Genomic DNA, 23,858 nt, shown 5'->3' on the forward strand with positions numbered 1-23,858 from the left:
AGCTCCAAAGTGACTGGAGACATTTTCCACACTTTCTTCCACCATCCAAAGTCTTTTCTGGCTGCAGATTGTTGACATGAAAATATCAACAACATCCACTTTGTCTAGATGAGTCTTTAATATCTGCTTCAAAGTCTTCACACTGAGCAGCGTTACACACCAGTTGTCATCTGCTGACAAACACTGTCCACCAGTAGAAAGCAGGAACTGACCTGAGAACTTCCAGTCTGCAGTTTGGACTCTGCAGTCCAGCACAGAGCAGCTTCACTCCAGGATCCCTCAGGAAGTTCTCACTCAGGTCCAGCAGTGTGAGGTGGGAGGGGCTGGACTGCAGAGCTGAAGACACCACTGCACACTCAAGCTCTGAGAGTTCACTGGATGAAGGAGAGCAGAGAGAGAAGTTGTGGTCGACATGTGAGATTCTAAAGACAGTGAAAGTGAATCAAGACTCATTAATGTCTGATCATCATCATCATCATCATCATCATCACCACCATCACCATCATCATGTAAATGGAGGGAAGTCCCGCGGTGGTGCAGCATGTGTTTACATCTGTGGTGCGTGGTGCCGGGACACTGCAGTGGTATGCAAACACTGTTGACCACTGGCACAGTTGATGATCATAAAGTGCCGTCCATTCTATCTGCCCTGGCAGTTTACTGCCATTTTGCTAGTTGCAGTTTACATCCCTCCCACCAACAACAGCAGTGAGAGGAACGCTGCACTCAATGAACTGTACCAGGCCATCAGTGATCAACAGACAGCAAACCCAAAAGCTTTACCATCCTCACTGGAGATTTTAGTCATGCTGACCTCAAGACTGTCCTTCCAAAAGTCCACCAGCATGTTGGATTTCCAACAAGGGGGGACAACGCTTTGTATGTGGAGGTGTTCCGAGGGAAGAGCAGGGCTCGTGCTCATGTGCGATCAATTCCACGAGGATTGGGACTCTCAAAGGAAATGGGTGTGCGTTTGTGCGTTCGCAACATTTTGAACATCCAGATTTTTTTGTTTCAGGATGAAATCCATGTACGTTTTTGTAAATGAAGCCCCAGGTCCTCAGTGTCTCCACTACAGTGTCCTCAGTGCAGCTTCACACTCCAGTGTGTTCCAGCCACTGACTGTCAACACGTCCTGTTGTGACTGACAGTGTTGCTCTGATCTGCTGCTTCAACTCAACATGATGCTCAGTTGTGTGTAAAGTCACTGCAGCTTGGAGCTCCACTGGATCAGAGATCCTTCACTGGCGTCTCTTCGGACTCCACTGCATCTTTGATCCAACTGCTGTTTTATTGTCTGCTGCCAAATGAAGGAAGGATGTGATGTGTTTGTGTGTTCAATGTGTTGATTGTGTTGATTGACTGTGTAGTTCCACAGTTTTCATTCATGTAGCCGCTCTTTACCTTTGACGCTCAGGTGTCTTCAATGTCCGTCCGTCATACCAGCACCACTACATCATTCATAAATTGATGAGACGTGGGTTCCATTTAACTCGTTTATTTTCCTTCTTGAGTTTTTGGTTCGAGGCAACACAGACAACGTGAGGTCAAAAGAATTTTTGGCTCACCAACCACTCCGGCTTGACCCGCTTTCCATCAAACAAACATTTCGGCCATTTTTTTTTTTTCTCGACCTAAAATAGCTGCGGGTCACCTTTCAAAATAAAATAACGGCTTCAGCATCAGAATCGGATGGTCTTGGTTCCCTTTCTTGAAGAACTTGGCAGTTGGAAGGCATCTTGCACTGTACCCCTGACGACGCCATTAACTTCGTCCAGCAGTGCAACGTAGGGCTCTTTCATCAGACGTTGACTGATAAATGACTGAACGAATGGCTCGCGGCTTAGCGCATCAGCGACAACGTTCTTAACGCCAGGGACATACTTCAGATCGAAATCGAATGCGGCAAGCTTAGCAACCCATCTTTGTTCACATGCGTCCAAACATGGCTTTGTTAAGATGTAGGACAATGGGCAATGACAATGACCAAACTTGTCACAAATGGCACCTTTTAACGGCAGGAATTCCAACCTGTGCGCTGGATAGTTAATTTGTGATCGGGACAGTGTCTTGCTGGCGAAAGCGACAGGTCGAGCAACAGTCTCACCTGGTGGCACTTGAGACAGGACTGCGCCAATGCCATCAAACGACGCATCAACAGCGAGAACGAAGGGCTCACTGAAGTTGGGGTGGGATAAGGTGACATTGCAAGCTAATTCATTCTTCAGGGTCTGGAACGATTCTTTGCATGCAGCAGTCCAGTCGCTCGCCATAAGCGCTGGTGGAGCAGATGATCGCTTTTTCACCTTCCTGCCTCTCATGGCCTTATGCTGCACCTGCCTTCCAGAGAGGACTCTGAACAAGGGTTTTGCTTTAGCAGAGCAGTCAGCTATGAAGTGCTGATAGTAGAAGATTAGGCCCAGGAAAGAATTAATCTTCCTCCAGGAAGGGGTCACACCATCACTCTCCATCAGGTCAGCCTCTCCCACATCCATGATGGCTTTCATCTTGTCAGGGTCCTTCATCACCCCGTCCCCACAAATGACATGTCCCAGGAACCTTACTGACCTCCGCAAGAGATGACACTTCTTGGGGGCCAGTTTGAGTTTGTGACTTTTCAGACGGGAGAACACCATCTCTAGACGCTCAAGCGCCTGCTGTTCAGTTGGGGCAAAGACCATCAGGTCATCAAGATAGCAGAGCAGACTAGTGAAGTTTTCATCCCCGAAGATTGATATCATCATTCGCATGAATGTTGCAGGACTGTTGGACAGACCTTGTGGCATTCTGTTGTACTAGTGGAGGCCAAAAGGTGAAGAGAAAGCTGTGTATTTTTTGTGCTCTTCATGGAGTGGCACATTGTAGAAGCCAGACGTCAAGTCCATGGTGGAGAAGAAGACATTTCCTCCAAGTGCAACCCACCGATCCTGGGGTGCCTTGGGCCAGGCCGTCGAGTCGGACCATGAACAGGACTGTTTGAAGCTGGGGAAGATCTTTGCAGGAGCACCTTCTCCAGCATGTTAATAAGGCGGTTCAGGGCATCAGGGTCAGTGGCCTGTGGCTGCAGTGGGCTCTGTTCTTCAGCAGGTGGTGCAGGTGGCGAGACAGCAGCAAGAGCATTCACTGACACCCTTTCTCTGGAAGTTCTGTTCACTGACATCATTTCAGAATGATATTCGTTCAGAATGTCTTGGACTTCACGGGCAGTACACTTGTCTATCGTCTTCGACCTGAAGGTCATGGCGAGCTCAGTAGAAGGGCAGTTCTTTATGAACATTCGAGTCACCTCAGTGCTGGGGCTGTCCAGTGACTTTCCTTGCTCCTTCAGACGTTCAATGGCCAAGTCAACAGCGCGGTTCAGTCTAAGCCAGTAGTCAAAGGCATCCTCACCCTTCCCAGGAAGAGTGGTGTAAAAGTCTGCTAATGGGAGTGGTGAACACGGAACAGAATCAAAGTGCTTCCGCAAGAGACCATAAATGGCATCGGGGTTACAGGTGATGTTAATACCACTGTTCCTGGTCCCAAACCTGACAACATCCTTTGCTTTGCCACCAAGATGAACATGGATCTCCTCCGCTTGTTCCTCAGGTTGCAGATTCCCCCTCTTAATGAAACTCCTCATGAGCTCCTCCCACTCCTGGACGGAAACAGAGTCTGAGTTGTCTCCTCTGAAGCAGGGGGGCTCCTTCAGCTTTCGATCAGGGACATATTGCAAATGGGACACGTCAAAAGCATTTGTGGCAGACACATTTGCATGGCTAGGTCGAGGGGTAGCACTATGTAAAGGGGAACTGGCTAGCATATCAGCATGGGCAGGTGAAGGGGCAGCACTGAGTAAAGGGGTAGTGACAGATGCACTGAGGTGAGAGATAATGTCCTGTGCCACCCGCTGGCTGACCTGTTGAATCAATGCATCACCCATCTGACCTACAATACTAGCAGCAATAACATCAGGGGTAGGTGCAGGGGAACACATGCTGTGCCTGTCCGGGACAGGGGAATGCGTGCCCTGGCTAGCAAGGGCATGAGGGTTTGCATCTGAGTTGGGGGGAGGGATAACACCAGTACTGAGCAAGGGGCGCCCAGGTGTACACTGATTACCCAACACTACACCCCCCCCCCTGAACAGGACTCTCAAACAGTAAACTTGAAGGATGCATAAAACCCCTCCCTCTGCCAGCACCAAAAGGAGTTACAAAAACATTACCCTGAGGATTACTCATCTTTCCAAAAAGTTAACAAAACACAATACCACAAAACAAAAGGATGAAACCACAAAAGGCCTAGACTGGAAACTGAAAAAAAAATAAAAAATAAAAAATAAAAAATCAAAAATCAAATAAAAGTACATAAACCCTCTATCTGATGTCTAACACTGCACAAAAGCAACACATCTGACCGACTTCAGTGACCGCAGATGAACAGCAGCAGCAGAACAGTCCCCGGGTCGCTCTGCAGCATCGGTAGCACAACAAAAGAGTCTCGAGTCACGGCACCAATGGGACCTCTCCTATTCTGTCCTGCTTGCTGTATAATGAAGACTTGCAGAAGTCAGGTGTGGAGCAGCAGTTTATTCTCTGAAACAGAATGGGACACAACCATAACTTGCTCCGTGAAACTTGGTCACCTCCTGCAGAGACAACGTGCTCCGTATGAGAGCTGTGTGCTGCTAATGGACATGGTAGCGTGCTAATCGTTTTGAATAGCAATAAAAATAAAAACGAACTTTGCTAAAAAATAAAAAATAAAAAAATAAAAAAATAAATGAAAGACACCAGCACACATTTAAACACTGAAACACAGTTACATGAAGCATAGCTCAACTTATTGCATTAATTTCTGTCTCAGCAGGGAGGAGACCGTCTCACCTGCTTCATGGGCTTCCTCTGTACTGAGGATCGCCCAGAATGCAAAGCGCTAACTTCAAAATAAAATACAAAATAAAATAAAAATAAAATATAAAGAGCCATGGCTGTGCCCCAACCAAGTTTAACATGATTGAACACAATTTATTTTGTGAGTGCGTGAGAGAGAGAGAGAGTGGATGACGCCTTGCAGGTGCGGTCCTGGATGTCGGCTGCTGATTGGACGCGCCACGGCTGAGAAGGAGGAGCAGTCGAGCCAGCCTGACTGTCATCCCTCCTCCGCTCCCAAGTCTGCAGTTAGTCACTTCTGAAATGGTGTTAGAGCACGCAGCCGTAGGTAGTGATGGCCGATGGAGGCTTTGTTGAAGCTTCGACACTTGTTTCAAAAAATGGTTCATTACTCGAGGCTTCAATGACACAGTGCTCGAGGAGGTCATCTAGTGCTCAATAAAATGAAGTGCAATAGAAACGTGTTCATTGTTTCATCGGTTGTTTGGGATTTGATTCGCCATGCATTCTTGTTGGACAACACTACATGGTTGTACGGTTCAATGCTGACACAATAAAATAAAAATGAAAAATAAAGACAATGTCTCTTTTTTGGCACGACTGATTGTAGTAGACTATAGCTCTATACTTAGCCTGACAGTTTGTGCAATGAATTATATTATATCCTAAAACAAGACTAAATAGCCCATAGTTTAAAAATATGTTCAATAGTAAGTGTTCAGTGGGTCAGATGTCAAATGTGATCTATTTAAAATGTAGAATAGATGAGCTAAATAACACATATATAATACACGTTGATGGGAATTGAACCGTCGCCTCAGTCTTGCAAGTCCAAGATTGTCATAATGTACCACAAACCCAAATCACACTCCCTTTTTTCATCGAAGCTGTTTGAGTAGCGTTAGCACACCGTGATTCCTCATCAACTACAGGCCTACACTTCAAATAATTATGAGAAAAACCCAACGTCAAGAGAGCACTTCCATTAGGAAATAGTCAACATGAAATTTCGTCTTCTACTGACACCTGCTGGTCAAATTGAATAGTTGCAAATATTGTGAAGAAGTTGTCATCTAATTCTAATCCTAAACAATATGGCCATTCGAAGTCAAGTATTAAGACAATTAATCAGGTTTGTACTGCTTGATTAAACACATTCATCCCGTTCCAGTGCACTAAAACCCACTTCCCTTCAGGACCGTGTCGGCGAAGCGAAAACTTCCTTGAGTGACGCTGTTTCCCAGCATGCAATGCGAGCTAGCGATTCACAATACTATTTCATCACAAACATGGATGTAAAAAATAAAAAGGGAAAATGAAACTTCAGGAACACCAACCATTGCAATACAAGCAGAACTGGGCCGAAGTTTTATATTATGTACACCATAATACAGCCTTCTGGTGGACAAGCCATACTATTTAATCCGTTTCCTCCTATGGCTCTTCCGTGGGTGGAAGCTCGTCGTAGAGGTCATGTGCTGGTTGCACGTCACTCCACCAATCACCTCGGGGAAGGTCGTTGCCCTTGCAGGGTACCTGATTCAGGTGAGTATATGGAAAATATGGGTCAATGTGGTCAGTCGTAACAAGAGAAGCTTGCTGGCAAAAATAATGCACTACAAGTGGATGTCACACTTTTTTTTGGTTTTGTATGAGCATTTAAAAAAAACAACAACATAATAATAATATGGATTTTGACCATGTATGTTTTGGAGTTCATTGAAAGAGGTTATATATATATATATATATATATATATATATATATATATATATATATATATATATATATATATATATATATATATATGTGCGTGTGTGTAACTTTAACTAACTTATCTATTTCTATCCATCTATCAAACTTACTATCTAGGGATCTATCTACTACTAACTCTCAAAAAACTAACGGACAACCAAGAGCAACAAAACCAACCTACTGCAATTCGTATATTTTAGTGTGTGTGTGTGTGGGGGGGGTTAAAATGAGCACAGTGATGGTTCCGCAGCATAAAGTGTATCTTCAGTCGTCGATTGTATGTGTGGGAGTCCCTCGGGTTCAGCCCAGCTGATTTAGTGTTCGCTGAGAGGACCCTCGCGTCTGTTAAGGGGTAAGTGGCTTTCCGATGTTAAACGAGTAGAGAATAATGTGTTAGATTACGTCATTTTTTTTCCGTGAACGCTTGCATCGTGCTTGTGAAACTGCTCACCAAACTCTTGTCGCCAGCCAGTCTAAAATGAAGCGGCAGTTTGACAAGAAAGCTGTGGCTCGAGTTTTTGAGACAGCCGAGTGTTGGTATTGTTGCCGTTACCCGGTTCCGGTTTGCAGGCTGGTTTTTCTGGTCCGTATGTCGTGGAGCGCAAACTTTCCGATACAGATTATGTAGTGCACACTCCTGATAGAAAACGATCATCCCGCGTCTGCCACGTCAAAATGTTGAAAAGTTACGCCCGGTTCACACTGGACACGGAAGCGCCGCGAAGCGAAGTGAAGCGCTGCGAATCGCCGAGCGCTTCCATTCAGCGCCCATGTTAATCAATGAGTGCGTTTACATGCAGAGCTTAATCGGACTAAGCAATCATTCGGTTTTCTCGTCCAATCGGAGTTCTCACCTTGGTCCCCATATACATGCAACTGAGAAATTCAAATTATTGACGGATCCTCCTCCCAACACTAGGGGGTGGAGTGAGTCTTTTCAGCCGGTCAGCTGCTTTCGGTTGACATATTAAATCTATTATGATATGGAACGATAGTTCATAATGTACGTGTTACTTGCTTTGCAGATAAGGTGTACCCTATTTCTTGTGCTCCTGGTTATTTTAAAAGGCAGACAAGAACGTTGTTTGCTGTTGGAGGGCTACAACAACACTTCGATGCTACGCTTTGTGCCGTCGCTACGGACCCCAAACTCTCGTTCTTGTTGGATTCGGGTTCGGAGCAGACTGGTGGGAGAGTTTGTGTACAGGTTTTGCAAAGGAACGGTGTCTTCAGTTATACACACGCTCATTAAAGTGCCGACCGTGGAGGAAGCTGGTGCCGCTGCACGCCGTTTCCAGCAGAATAACAGCGAAATTACCCAAATAAAAACAAATCAGAAAAACATCTCTTTGCTGTGCTTTTATTTACAAAGTTGAAATTCTTCTAACTTACAAAAAATGTGAACGAAAAGGTAGAAATATAAATACGAAGGAATACGTATTTGTTCAGGGGTGCGCAAAGCCGGAGCCCTGCATTTGCTGCGCTACCCTTTTTAAAAAGGTCTCCGTTGCGCGTTATTTTAATATGTCCATCTCTTTTAGAAGAGAAAGCATCGCCCCGGTCTCATCCTCTCTCCAAATGTCAACATTCTTATTCGCGTTTGCCAGGTTGTTTTGCGCCGTCTGTTTTGTTAGACGACGTAGTTGTGCGGTCATGAGTCGCGAGAGCGAGGCGTGGCGCATGCGCACTCGCATTGTCCAGTTAATAGTCTGATTAAGGCGTATACATGGCAGAGAAATTCGAATTCCAATCGCATTATCTGGGTGTCTCAATCGGAGTTCTCCGATTCCAATCGGAGTTCTCAAACTCCAATCATAATCGGAGGAACATGTTTACATGCACGTGAGTTCTCCGATCGTAATCGGACTAAGGCAATAATTCGATTTTCTCTAGTGCCATGTAAACGCACTGAATGTAGTGGTTCAGACCAGACGCGAACAGGCGAACGGCTCGTGCCATTCATTTCAATGGAAGCGGAAGCGCCGCGCCAACGAATTTCGCGAGCGAGGCTCCAACTGGTTCACACCAGACGCGAACAGCTCCGCGACGGTCGACAAGCGCTTCTGCTCAGCTGCACTCTTTTTTTCACTCCCACTTTTTCACTTCTTTTTTTTCTTTAAAAAAAATAAAATAAAAAAAATCATTTTCGTCATCGCCCCCCCACGCCCCGTAGCCAGCCCGCTCCATAGCTCACTTTTGTGCGTGTGTGTGTAAATAAATAGAAACACGCACTCAGGTGTCCATCTCAAGACAAGACCTCTTTCATAATGATCATTGACCGGCATCTCTAGGATCAAACAGACGTATTTTGATCAAGTCTTTCTCTGTGTGTGTGTGTGTGTGTGTGTGTTTAATCTTTCTCGCACTCTGATACAATGTACTGACAAATATAACATACAAATATGATATATGATCGAATTTGTCATTGGGTTTTTATTTTGAAATTAGTTTATTTTGAAAATTCACCGTATTTTCTCGTTTTTATTGAGCGACTTCCTGTACTATTGACGAGGACCGCTCGCGGCTCGCGCACGAAATAGAGCAGACGCCAAAACAACAAATGCATGCCGCGAGCCGCGCAACCACCACATTGATTAACGTGGGCGCCGAATGGAAGCGCTCGGCGGCGCTTCGCTTCCACGTCCAGTGAACTGACGTTAAATGCATGGCGCGATCCGCGAGGGGAGCCGCGCGCCTGTTCACGTCTGGTGTGAACTACTACATTGCTTAATATGGGCGCCGAATGGAAGAGCTCGGCGCTTCGCGGCACTTCGTGGCGCTTCCGCGTCCAGTGTGAACCGGGCGTTACGTCGCTTGGAAAAATGTGTCGCCTGAGCCTCCGCCCCCTCCGTGCCCATTGGCGGAGGGAGGGCTCATTGAAAAAAAGAAATCGGTGTTCCTTCGGCGCGCCTGGGAAACTCTGAAATTATGAATAACTTAAGCTCGTTTTTGTCCCATTTGCCTGCATCAGCCCGTCATGATATTGTTAAATTAATTGAGAGCCACCCACTATTGTTTTCTGACCACCCCCGCCGTACGTCAGTTTTGCACCATGACATAGAAGTAGAGGGACATGCCACAACTAAGCAGCACGCACACAGAGTCAATTCTGGGAAGTTAAGAAAGAAGCTTTGGCTCTCCTTCTGACAATGCCCATCTTGATGTTAATTTGGGGTCAGGTTTTTACAGACTATAACGCCCTCGTGGTCCTGGATAGGATGCGCAATCAAACCAGCCGTACATGCGGTGGTCTCTGCTCCTGCAAGACTTCAATCTCCAGATTTGCCACAGGAAGGGGGATTGTGTTGGCAGATGCGTTATCACGTGTACATGTGGACTAGCTGCGGAATTCTTATTTCAGGGGAACTGAGGTTTTTCTTGTTTAGTTTTGTTTGTTTGTTTGTTAATAGGGTTTAGTTCTTAAGAGAGGGGGTGTTATGACCCACAGGTGGGTCTAGGTGCCTCTATCTAAATAACTATTACCAATTTTAAACGTTTAGTTTTTTACTACTACACAAATGTAAAGTCAAACAACATACGCTTACAGAAACTCACACAACAAAATATGAATTAAAATGTGTAAAACAAAAAGAAAAAAAAAATCAGCATTCAGATAACAGTTTTGTCCTTTAGTGAAGATTGACAATGAGAAAAACCAAGAGCCTCATCTTTGTGCGGCTGATCCTGTTTCTTCTCTCTGTAAATATCTGCCCTGTTTTGGAGAAGACTCTCTCTGAGGGGACTGATGTTGCTACAATGCACAGTCTCCATGCCATCACATGTGTAAGGCGTCGGTAAATTGAAGCCTGCAGTTTGCAGTTGCAGCTGTTGCACGACAAAACGGGTCAACCAACCCGACAAACGAGCCGGGTGATAATCGGCTCCGATCGGCTTGCGATGGAATTGGGACACCCGGGACAACACCACCTTTTTTTTTACCTGCCGCACGGAATGACGTTGAGCGTAACGTACGCTAAATCATAATATCGCGCCAGTCAAGGTCATATCGCGGGCCTGTCCCGCTCACCAGATATCCAAGAAGGTTGGTGAGGGCTGAGCGGGCAAAACCTTTGGTGACTAAGTACCGAAGGGGTGAATTTTTTCTCGACCTTTTTGCGCCTGATTAAAAAAAGGGGGCACAGGGACGCCTGTGCAGCTACAAGTAATAAGTCTAGACAGGGATGGGGAAGAACCAGAGCAAAGTGGCTGCTGCAGTTCCCCAGGGGGGACAAATTGTGGACGACATTCGGAAAAAATACGGTCCAGATTGTCTTGATATGTCGGATGTTTGGCTTGAAAAGTATGGTTTCCCAGAGGGGGGATCACTGAGTATGGAGGAATTGAGAAACCTCCGGGATAAACTGAATATAGCCGAGGGAAAGGTTACAAAAAAGAAAAACCCAAACAGGTGGGAGATTCAAATCATCAAAGATCATGAAAGGTGTTTTTCATTCTGGAAACCTGAAGCAGAGGTCAGGGACAGGAAACAAGTCAAGAAAGGTGTGAACAGCGCTGGGCGCTGGATCACAGGGGTGACAGAGATAACGGCAGAGGGTGCACACACTCACACACACTCCCCAGAGGAGGGAGAAAAGGAGCCACTCACACACGAGCATTCAAATGCACCAAATCGTCTGTATCCTTCTCTTACAGGCCCGAGGGACCCTCTCCTGGACATGCCTGTCTTCCCTCCTCCCGCCTGCCCTCATCCAACGCTACCACCGTACAACCCTGCGCACTCCAGCATCGACGCCGCAGCGTCGCCACGTTCATCAGGACTGCCGTCAACCAAACGGCCAGCCTCATCACTGCTTTCAGACAAGGGCTGCTCCCCCAGATCGCCAAAGCAGTTAACAGAAGCTGCTGCGTGGGGATTGAAGATGCCCGGCTGACAGAGGTCCGACGTCATGCAGTGCACGCTGAGAGGCTTCTGCAGGAGGCCAGCGATGCAGAGGACAAGAAGATAAAGCGTGCCTCCCTCACCATGATGAAGCACCTCAGTGACACGGCGAGACGGCCCTACAGGAACAACGACAACCGACGAAGGGCAACTAGCGGAGACAGAGGCGAAAAGGGGGCGTGCCACATCTGTGGCCGAATGGGTCACTGGGCCAGAGAATGCCCTGACAAAGGAAGACACCGCGGGCAGAACCATGCCCACCGCAGCCAAGAGAGTTATCGCGAGGGCCGGAAAAGAGGATCCAGAGGGGACCAGGACGTGTTTATGTAGCATAATTGTGGCAAAGCACTGTTCCTGCTTTTGTTGTGGTTTGTGGCGTGTGTGAGAGTGATCAGTGAGCAGGGTGCAGTTACCCACTTCTACCAGTGGAGGTCGTGTTCGCCCCGGGGAATAACGCTAGAGAGGTCTCTCAAGTGGCTCGTGAGACCTATGTGGAGCGAACCGTCGTAGCGGACGTTAACGTGTGTGTTATCTGTTGTGCTTCCACAGGTGAGAAGGGGAAATGGTTGAAAATAAGAGCAAATGTATGTGTGGCTGTTTCGTAATTGAAGTCTGAGATCGAGGGTATGTGAGTTAAATTTACGTTTTGAATGTATCGTCTCCGAGTGATTACCTAGCGAAGAGGAAACAACGGCTAGCCCGTTGCTAGGTTACCAGGAGGCGGGGTTGACGCTCGGTTACGTTAGTGTTCGTTTAACGTTATGGGATGTTTATTCAGTAGAAATGTGAATATTTAAATGTATACGAGTAAGATTGAATGTGGGAAACGACATGATTAATAAGTTCAAGTCGAAGTCGGGTATGGATCTGTGTTTTGAAATGTAAAAAGTAGATAACGCTCGAGAGGAAGTCTCTCAAGTGGCTCGTGAGACCTATACGGAGCGAACCGTAGTAGCGGACGTTAACATGTGTGTTGTCTGTTGTGCTTCCACAGAAAACCAAAATAAAAGCTTCTAAAGAAACAAAGAAAAACAAAAATAAATGTGTCTTCGCAACATTACCACGCTACATTTACGTTTGACTATCTGCTTTAATATAAAACCGCAAAAAATGTGTTTTATAATTTTCTTTATATAATCTACAAACGTATTAGTATGATCCAGGGAAAATTCCATGTTTGTTTGCGAAACTCATTGGAAGAATGAAGAAAATCTGTTCGATTGTTATTGTCATGAACATAAATCACAAAACATATATATATATATATATATATATATATATATTTTATTTTTTTCATGTGTCACTTTAACAGAGACAACACCATCTGTAATTACTATGTTTGGTTGCATTTCCCTGGCAGGCAAAGATAGATGGAAGAGACATCCTTCTGGGTGGAAAATGGGACTGGCTTGTCTGTGGATGGTGGAGGCTCGCTGGGCTCATCAATCCGTCCATCCATTCACCTTGTTCGTCTCATCCTGACTGTGCAGCACGCCACTGTGGAGGCTTGACATAACACACATTAGATTAATAACAGAAAAGCAAAATGTGACTGATGGTGTATTATTTAGTGTGCTTCAGTTATAATTCTCATAATAATGACTGTTTTGCTGGCTTCACACAATATATATAATTGGCCTGTCTTAGTTAAAAGCCCACTCACCACGACAAGGTGCAGGCCAAGAGTGGGAACACAAACACAGACCAGAAACGAACAGGACAAATCCAGACAAGACTACAAAAAACACAAACACAAATAACACTAATATCACTTTGACCACTATCTTTTTTCACAAGAACTTTTATTTCTTTACAAATTGAACCTTAGATTGTGTCACAACAAACTAAATAAACCCTTGAAACAGCCAACAAAACATGAAATAACACTTCATCAATATTATAATGAGTATCCTCATAAATGATTTCAAGATAACTTTCAACACTTCCTTACAAATTTTTTTTTACGTCTGCCGTAATGATTTTCAAGTTTTTTTCATGTGAATATTTTAACATTGAACATGTTAACTGAACAGTCAATGTAAAATCCCTTCATTGTTGCTCTGACCTCTTCATCATTTGTGACCTCTTCATCATTGGTGATCTGTACATCATTTGTGACCTCTACATCTACATCAGACACAGTATGGCTGTCACATGGTTCCTGAATCACGAGAAAACTGTCTTCTTCCAAGATCTCTGACACCTCTTTACATTTTTTAGAATATGTGTGGTCAAAGATTTGATCAAAATCACGTGTGTGTGTGGGTGTGTGTGTGACTCACTTACCTTTTGTTTGGTAGACATGCTCTTACCTGATTTGAAGAAACTAAAAATGGTTGGGACAGCTGTTGAAGTTAGGCACTTTCTCTCACCACGCAAAATGAAAGATTTCTCCTCAAAGTGAAGAGCACACAGCCTGGAGTTGTCATTGGGTGTCCAGTTTTTTCTTCTCACATTTTCCACCCATTTGTGCAACCTTTTTCTGTCCCCAAAAGGAAAGCTGTAAAAAGCAAAACATTCCAAAAATAAATGTACAATATTTTTTTTTGTGTAATTTTACTTAAAATTGGGTATGCAAACATATTTAACTAATTCAAACTTAAACACAATGCAGACAGTTGTGCAGAAAGTTTAGTGTTAGCTAAAATATCGGGCACACAGACGTACTTATTATGTATACATTTCTTTCCATTGTAACAGGTCACTACAAGATCTGCAATCCATTACCTAGAATTGGTTTTCCTTAAACTGATGTACAGGATTACTAATCTGACTTTGATGAGCAAATTTGACAACAGAATACAATTATGAAGCACTAAAACACAGGACCACAAAACAATTAAATGCATGATGAAATAATGATATGCTTTGTTAAATGAAATAAAAGCGCTGCTGCCTCACAGCAAGAAGGTCGTGGGTTCGATTCCGGGGCCCGGACCTGGGACCTTTCTGTGTGGAGTTTGCATGTTCCCCCTGTGTCTGCGTGGGTTCTCTCCGGGTTCTCCGGCTTCCTCCCACACTCCAAAAACATGCATGTGAGGTCAATTGAACGTTCTAAATTGTCCGTAGGTGTGCATGTGAGTGTGAATGGTTGTTTGTCTCTATGTGGCCCTGCGATGAACTGGCGACTTGTCCAGGGTGTCACCCTGCCTTCGCCCTAAGACAGCTGGGATAGGCTCCAGCAGACCCCCGTGACCCTGAATAGGAATAAGCGGGTATAGAAGATGAATGAATGAGTGAATGAAATCTTTATTGAATGAATGACACATTTTATTTCACTCGTCGTTTATGTAATTATTATTTTTTTGCTCCATAGCTTTCATGATTCAGCATTACATGTTAAGAGTGATGAATTGCATGAAAAGAGAGAGCACTCGCTGATAAATTAACATGGTATACTGTTTAATTCCATGAGGACGACAAAATATTTGCAAATTTGTGTTAGCTACACACATCGACAGGTGCAAGAGGTGCAAGAGAGGAACTTTCAGGGAGGAACTTTCAAGATCGTTGAGTTTTTATTTTTTAATTTTTTAGTTCTGATGAAATAAATAGACCAATCATTTTATTACTTTGTCTGCTTTCCAAAGAGGTTATTAATTAAAAAAATATGTGTGGCAGTGCTGTTATGGTCCATAGAGAGTTGCTTCAAAGAATTATCATTTATTATTCAGTGGCACATTGCTCACTTGTTTAATACACAAATAATAGTATATTATTATAAGAATTTATTAATATGATAATAATAATAATAATAATAATAATAATAATAATAATAATAATAATAATAATCATTATTATTGATACAATTTTGAAACAACAATCGTCAGTTGTTCCGTAAAAAATACATTCATTTCCATGTTGAATTTTGTACGGTTCGTGAGCGCGCACATCTGTCAGTGACGATCTCCACACTGACACAACTGCGCATGCTCTATTATCCCATCAATGCGGAAGTCAAAAGGTTTTTGGGAGCCATGCGCTGGGTGAGCAACTTCATTGAAAGGAATGGGACGCCATCTTGGACTCTGGGGGCTTGCCGCACTGTCACGCAGGTTGTGACGTAGTGGGCCGGCGACACCGACAGGTATGATGTGAATGATTGACAGCTATCATTCGTTCCCGTTAGCGAGAGGATTAAAAACAAACAGACACCATAATGGCATCAAAATGGACTTATCCCAGCGGTGCGGAAAAACAGAAGGAAAAGAAAACTGATCAAGAAAAACTTGCAAAGGGGAAAGGTAAGTTATTTGTTTGTGATGTGGGCTGGAGAGGTGGAGGTGAAACGCTGTTGCCCCCCCCCCCGCCAAGTTTGTTTATTTGTCCTGCTAGCCAGCTAGCTAGCGTCGGATAAATGTTAGCTGGCTGGCTAATATTTGTTCGTCATGAATCAGCGTTTTTGTTTGTTTTATGAAAGTTGACCATATCCTGTCAAGTTGGCCTATCCTGCCATGGGAATGACTGATTGACTCCACACCCGTTCATTCACATTCTAACAGGGAGGGAGGGAGGGAGGGCATGTTGTAGTTGTTGTTGTAGTCAGTCCCCTGTTATTGTTCAGTGGAAGTTGTCTCTCACATATTTGACTCTTAATGTTATTTTAGCCTTAACTTAGGATGAATTTACTAAGCTTAGTTTGTATTTTGTAGGCCCTTAATTAGAAATGTGCTACTGTTTTATAATTCAAAGAAATATTTTATGGAAATACTTTTTTTGGCATGGTGTTGACTATTTTAGACTATTGTGGCAGTGGGTCATTTATCTTAGTTTTATTACTTTAACTAGTACAGTGTGTAAAGTAATGCCAAAAACTCTTAAAAATGACAGTTTTGTAATTGGGTAAAAGCTTTAAAGGGACACTGCAATCATAATGTTTAATTTAAAAACATTTTTTTTTTTAAATTTTCCTATATTACTGCAACATCACTGTAATAATAAAATAGGAAAATGTGCTTCTGATCTGTTTTGCTTGATGATCTAGTGAGCTTTGTCTCTGCAGGAGCAATTCTAAAATATGTTGGCGCTGCAGACATTGAGCCAGAGGGATCTCCCGAACATCCTGACCAGGAAGCTCCAGGACCAACACGTTCCTCAGAACCTCCTTCTGTCCAGGTGAATAATGTGTGTTATTCTTAGTAGCTAAGCTGATAAGTGTGGGACGAAACTAAGGCAATTAAGCATTATTTTGATTGTTGGTTTGCGTTTTAGTGTTGCACTTGTTGGTTTGTTGGATTTTCTTATTTAAAGTAAGCATTTTTTTTTTTATGAATACTCAATCTGTTGTATTTATTGACATATAGACGATTCTTTTCCTAGTATTATAGTGTTTGTTTGTTTTTAAATCAGTTTAACTTGCCTGAGTTGCTCAACTGAAGATGTTTAATTTTACCTGTAGCCTGTTTTGCTCACGAGGTGTAATAGATTGTGGAATCTTAGTAGACCTTAGTAGACTCACGCTGCTGAGAGTGGCAGCGATCAGCTCCGATGACCGTGGTGCTTGTAAATAAGGCAAATGCGCCATCTAGTGGGACGCAACATGTTTACTCGTGTTGGAGCAATGACAAGTACTACAAACAAAACAAAAGATGCACAGGGTAAAAAAAATAATCATAAACTCAAGCCCAACAAAGATAACAGATGGGCATAACTGTACTTAGTAATGATTACTAGTACTACCAACATTTGTATATTTTACTTTCAACTCGAATTTGAACTATTCATTCCCTTTTTTCAGCAGCCATTAACACTAATAAATTAAATTAAATCAAAACAATAAATTAAAGCTGCAAGCAGCGTTTGCGGGACTGAGCCGCCGTGGCCGACGCGATGCCCGATGACCCCCGATGACGCCTGACCCCTGTCGACGCCCGCAATTGACCCCCGTCCTCTGCCGACGCCCGGCGACATCTGCTGAAAGAAGTCTATGCAAATGATGCAGATTTCTCACCTCCATTTTTTTTTTTTTTGAGGATGCTGTCAAATGTAAAACATTTGGCCTTGATGAGACATACACGTAGGTATTTGAATGACGTCTGTAGCACTTTTCTAAAGGAAACTGCAGGCATTTGTGTGTTGACAAAGAGGGAGAAGAGGTCTAATCATCATATACCTGTGTATGCAAATGATGCAAATTTTTGACCTGCATTTTTTTTTAAGTGGCTGTCAAATGTAAAATATAGGTCTTGATGAGACAAACACATGGATGTTTGAATGACGTCTGTAGCACTTTTGTAAAGGAAACTGCAGCCATTTACAGTATAGTGTGTGTGTGTGTGTGTGTGTGTGTGGAAGTAGGGATGTGCGATACCACTATTTTTCCTTTCGATACGATACCAGGTGATACCAAGGCTAGTATCCCGATACCAATACAGATACCGATACTTTTAGATGTCCAACTTGTGTATATGAAAATGATGACTTTTACAACGAAAACTCATGAATGTTATTATAAAAAATGTATTTTATACCTATGTATAAGAATTAAACAAGCTGCCAAATATCAGACTTTGTTTTAATTTTAATCAGAGAAATCAAATCAACAGGTCAACTGAAAATCTGAGCAAATCTCTCTCAAAAAAGAGAAAATAAGAACAGCTGCTCTCAATTCAATATAATTCTTTTTGGACCAGACAGAGTGGTCTTCAGGTTAGAACTTGACAGAATATGTCTGTCTCTTTGGGAGTCATCTATGAAAAATTTAAAGATTCTTGATGTAAAAGGAAGTCTTTTTATGGGAAGTTTAACTCACATACCACCACAAATAGACTAAATAGCAACTGTTTTACTTGAAATGTGCCATTTAAGTAATTTAATTATTATGCTTTTCCAACTTAAAAGTGACACTGAATTGTGTTAAGATGATGGCAGGAATGTGAGTTAAATTAACAAATACATATTGTGCTGGGAGGAAACATTTTTATCTAACTAAATAAATAAAATATGTTTTAATGAAAAATTGACAAACATTCTGGTATTTTATGTAAATTTATCTTATCTACGTCTATATGCCTGTGATGGTGGGCACTGGGATGTATTTTCACTCCACCTGGATATTGCCTTTCTCTCTGCAGTGCTGGTTGGAAATTGCGCTAACGTTGACGGGGGGGGGGGGGGGAAGCACGCTATCGCTGTCGCGCTACGCCAACGTGTCGGCAAAGTTAACGTGCCAAGTTTCTTTGCGGGGGCGGGGGACTGGACTCCAAGATGCTCCTGCTGATCACTGCTATGCTGGAGCTGGAGATGTGGCCTGTGATGTCTGCACTGGGAGGAAACTGAAGGCCCTCAAGTCCTGTCTGGTCTGTCGGGCCTCCTACTGTGACTCTCACCTCCAGCCTCATCGTGATGCTGCTCCCCTACAGAGACACAAGCTGGTGGAACCCAGCCAGCAGCTCCAGGAGAACATCTGCCCTCGTCATGATGAGGTGATGAAGATGTTCTGCCGCACTGATCAGAAGATCATCTGTGCTTTATGCTGTATGGATGAACATAAAGGTCATCAGACAGTGTCAGCAGCAGTACAGAGGCCTGGGAGGCAGAGAGAGCTGGAGGAGACCAGGCAGAAGATCCAGCAGAAGATCCAGCACACAGAGGAAGACCTGAAGGGGGTGGAGTCCATCAACGGCTCTGCTGATAAAGCAGTGAAGGACAGCGAGAAGATCCTCACCCAGATGATCCGTCTGCTGGAGAAAAGACGCTCTGAGGTGCAGCAGCAGGTCGGATCCACACAGGGGGCAGCAGTGAGTGGAGTCAAAGAGCTTGAGAAGAAGCTGGAGCAGGAGATGATGGAGCTGAAGAGGAGAGACGCTGAGCTGGAGAAGATCTCACACACACTGGACCACAGCCAGTTTCTCCACAGGTTCTCCTCACTGCCAGCACTCAGTCCGTCTCCAGACTCCTCCAGCCTGGAGATCCGTCCTCTGAGATACTTTGAGGACGTGGCAGCAGCTGGACCAAGTTGAGAGATGAAATACAGAAAGTTCTGCACAGTGCAACGTCTGTTATTATCTGAGGAGAACAGAAAAGTGACATTCATGGAGGAAGTTCAGTCTTATTGTGATCATCCAGACAGATTCACTGACAAGAAGCAGGTCCTGAGTAGAGAAGGTCTGACTGGACGATGTTACTGGGAGGTTGAGTGGAGAAGGGGGAGGGACTTCTGTGGTTTATTTTAGGGGGTTGGTGTAGCAGTGGCCTACAGGAACATCAGCAGAGCAGGAAGGTCAGAGGAAAGTAGATTTGGATTCAATTGCTGTGTCTCAATTCAGGTTCTGCATCCTTGAAGTGCGCATTTTGAAAGGAAGTTGCGTCATCGCACTGCGCGAAGGCTTGTCCCAATTCCCGAGGGTGTTTAGGACGCTCAAAATGCGCACTCGTAAATACGCACTCGTTTTAGCCGATTCCAAGGATACACCGCTACTATCCTTTGCGTACTTGGGTATCCCATGATGCTTTGCGTGCTGCTGCAAAGCATCGTGGGATCCTGGGAAGTCAGCTGAAATTAGCGGCATGTACTGGTTAAGACACAACATATAAATCTAAATATTGACGTTTCACATAAAGTATCCAGTTTTTAACGTAGGATTTTATTTATTTGAACATTCAACGGCATCGTTAGATGGCAAACCAATGGTTAGCATGATACTATAGAAACGTCACTTCCGGGGTTGGCCAGCCAGAGGGAACGGCGGTGACGAAACGAGGAAATACGCCGAAGGCTAGACCGTCCCGAGTGGTTACCGGGGAGGCGGGGTTTGGTCCGTCCTTCTAGGCTGGGAACTCTAAGAACGCTTCCTTCAGACGGAGGACACTCGGCCTCAAGGGTGCAGAACCTGAATTGAGACACAGCAAATGACAAATCCTGGAGTTTATATTGTTACCCAGGTGAATATTGGTTTCGTCACAACAACATGAGTACTCGTGTCTCAGGTCCTCGGTCCTCCAGAGTGCGAGTGTACCTGGACCACAGAGCAGGTCTTCTGTCCTTCTACAGCGTCTCTGGAACCATGGAGCTCCTCCACAGAGTCCAGACCTCCTTCACTCAGCCGCTACATGTTGGACTTTATGTTCCTTCAGGTTCTTCAGCTGAGTTGATGAAAGTGTGACTGAAGTCGTCAGAGAGACTCTGAGCTGAATTCTCACCTTTGATTCTTCTTCTGTCTTCACGTTTGTTGCCCAGTGTCTCCGGCTGTCAATCACAGGGTGGGCGGGGCCTGGACGCCACTTCCTGTTGGTGCTCCTGGTGACTGTTGTCCACCTGCTGGATGTTTGTGCCACGTTCTTTCTCTTCCTCTGCAGCCCATTCATCCCGCAGATTAATAATGTGTCATTAGTCCACATGACAACTTTATTACTGTGGAAACACAGCTGAGGTCTGTTTCCACTCTGGACCTTTCCGCCCTGACCTTTGACCTTTCAACAACTCATCCATCTGATAAACCTTCTGACTGTTGATCCGTTTGTCAACAATCAGATGAATGCATGTAAATATTGTGAGAGAATTTTGTCTTTTGATTCTGCTTGTTGGCTCAATGTGACAACAGTCAATCAATAAGTCATGAAATATACCATCAGTCTATACTGCATAACAATGTCAAGTCAATGATCAAGTGTTGAATTGAAGCAATAAAGCAACAAGACAATCCAGATAAAGTCTCTGCTTGTTAGTAGATTTCTCTTCTGTCAAGATCTCCATGTATTCACCACAGACATTTAGAAAGTCAACACCATGAAGACAAGATCAAAGTTTCAAAAGCACATCAGTCAATGTGGGAAACAGCTGATATTTATCTGACACACACACACACACACACACACACACACACACACACACCACTATTTTACAGAACAAGTAGAGAACGGGTACTTTACTGACTCATAGTCTATTTACTTTATTGCATCATAACCAATGTTCCCTCTAAGCTGCTTGCTTGCGCAATCGCGCACTACTTGCACATTCTCAGCGCACAAGGAAATCTATGTAGCACATAAAATAAAATTCAACAGAAACGTATTAATTAATAATTTTAGAGCTTTTATTAGACGGCGCACCGCTACGCTTTCAGAATGATGATTTTTTTTTTTTTCTTCCAGCTGCACCGTATGAGTCCAAAAGGCAGAGAAAGTTTCCAGGCTTTAACAGCCAAGCGGTGAACGCACAACCATCACGCACACACAGCACCACCTGCCGATGAACGGGCACCCGCAACCAGGGTTCTTCCTCCGGCTGCGCTAATGTCCAAGCCCAGTGCACCCGCTTTAAACCCCACCACCACGCGCCAGAAGCTTTTTAAAACATTCAGCAATGAATGCCCATTGCCCACCTCTGGGAATGCGAGCCGAAATGCCAAGAACTGCGGAGGACAGAGTTCTCAGCGTGGACACTGGGGTTGCCGGAGCGGCGGAGTGGAGACAAAGTCAAGTGCGTCCCGTCTCAGTTCATTACGGGACAGCTTTTTTAGTTGCCAAATACGGATCGCGTATTTGAGCACGGAAACGACGCAAAGTCACAAAACACAAATACAAGTTTAAAACGGTACAAAAAGAGGATCGTGGTGCAAACGCAAAAAAACAAAACAAAAAAACAACACGCTGCAGGACATAAAAACATTCACTTCATCAGAGGAGCGATGCAAAGCAAGAAAACGCTGCATAACGCATTCCCTACACCGGAAGTAGAGTTGCTCCACGAGGAGCGCTCCCTTACAGCGAAGAACAGTCCCGACACTTCCAGTGAGAGTCGCCGCCTCCTACAGTTTCAACACCGGGACATCTCGCGGGGGTGGAGGACCTCCACCTGAATGTGGGAGTGGGTGTGTTTCCACAAAATATGTGTCTTCATGGTATTTAGCTTTTTAATGAAAGGACTCTTAAAACACTGAAAAATAAATGCAATATAGCTATTTTATGACTTACTGTAAATGTACAGGTAGGAGACATTTCCTGCTTGGCATTGCTGCCTGTCGCACTTCTTTCGGTGCCCACGGGTCAGCTGCAGGGTCATCAACCATGAACTACCATTCCTTGACGTTTCGCCCCTTGTGGCGGGACAGTGACAGGGACGTTTGCCTCGTTGATTCTGTGGTTGTTGATGGGGTGAGGTGTTCTTTCCACAACTCCTGTCCTTGTTTCGTTCTTTCTTTTATACAGTCAGGCAATCTTTGTAGATACGCTACTTTTATTGTATGGCCGCAAGTTATAACAGTGCTCATCAGGTAAAACACCCGGAAGCCAACGTCATCAACTCGCACCAGATGTCTCTGCATATTGCATGGAACTTGGCTGCCATCTAGTGGTTAACTTTCGTAACATCTCCTTTAACATATGGAAAGAAAGCAGTTGAAAATGGACAATAGTGACCGGATGAGAGTTACGTGGCCAGCAACAACAATAGCTGGCTACAGGTTAAACAGAAATGACTAGTTCACTCTCCTAAACATTAGAAAAAAATGAACAGTCCACATGAACAAAGTGGCACAGAAATAAACAAGAGATGACATTCCTTCTTCAGAAAGTTTAAACAACAAAGTCTTTGCGGTACCTCTCAGGAGGTTTTATGTTGGATCTGGTTCTGGTCTGCTTGAGGCCTAAATGTCCAGATTGGGGGACACTTGGCACATCAGTCAACACTGGAGCCCGTTCTAGTTCTGAAGCCCCTTCCCTCCTGTCACCAACTATGTGCTCGAGTCTGCTGTCTGTTTGACTGTTGTCCCAGTCATCTTCCACCAGGTACTCATTTGCTAGCTTGTATAGGTTTGGGTATACAGCTTTGTGTGTCATCCAGTACACCAGAGGGTCCTGTGATAACACTGCACCTCCACTATGGCATCAGCAGTAGCATTGCTGGATGCCCTCGCTTCTTCAGTGTCCCGGTCCAACAGCTTCCACAGGTCAATGGCTGAAAATGAAACATTAGATAAAGTTTAGTCCGTACATGAAAAAATACAAATAAAGTCTATTGATCCAAATTCTATAATTTTTGTACCTTGGGAAGATGCAGCTGGTTCTGGCTGTGCTCTCGAAGTAGATGGCGGCTCCTCTTCATGCGGTACATTCCGCAACAATGCCGCACACTCAGATTTTAACCGGCGCACAGCTGACTCAGCATTTTCAGGGCTTTTATTTGTTATTGTATGAATAAGTTGAGTAATACGCTTGTAACAAATGACCTTGTTCGGCGGCACGATTTCAAAATGCTCCCAGACTTGAGATCTCTTCCTGGTTGGTTCCGTTGCAGAGCAATAAGAAAGCAAACCGAAAGCAATACGAAAGCTGATCAAATCAATCCAAAAGGTATCGACCAGATAGGCAACGCATTGCGCCGTTTCATCCA

The 23,858-nt window shown here is 44.3% G+C and overlaps 1 protein-coding gene across 1 annotated transcript in view; it reads right to left on the minus strand.

The window, feature by feature from the left end:
- LOC142889629 (NLR family CARD domain-containing protein 3-like) overlaps positions 1-23,858 on the minus strand; it is a 305,633-nt gene that overhangs the window by 191,841 nt on the left and 89,934 nt on the right. Inside the window, exon 2 of the mRNA XM_076028404.1 lies at positions 213-374. Coding sequence (XP_075884519.1) covers positions 213-374 — 162 coding nt within the window. The remainder of the gene's footprint in view (positions 1-212; positions 375-23,858) is intronic.

This window comes from Nelusetta ayraudi, unplaced genomic scaffold, assembly GCF_046127955.1.
Source record: "Nelusetta ayraudi isolate G7.1 ecotype Tasmania unplaced genomic scaffold, CSIRO-AGI_Nayr_v1 ptg000023l, whole genome shotgun sequence".
NCBI lineage: Eukaryota > Metazoa > Chordata > Actinopteri > Tetraodontiformes > Monacanthidae > Nelusetta > Nelusetta ayraudi.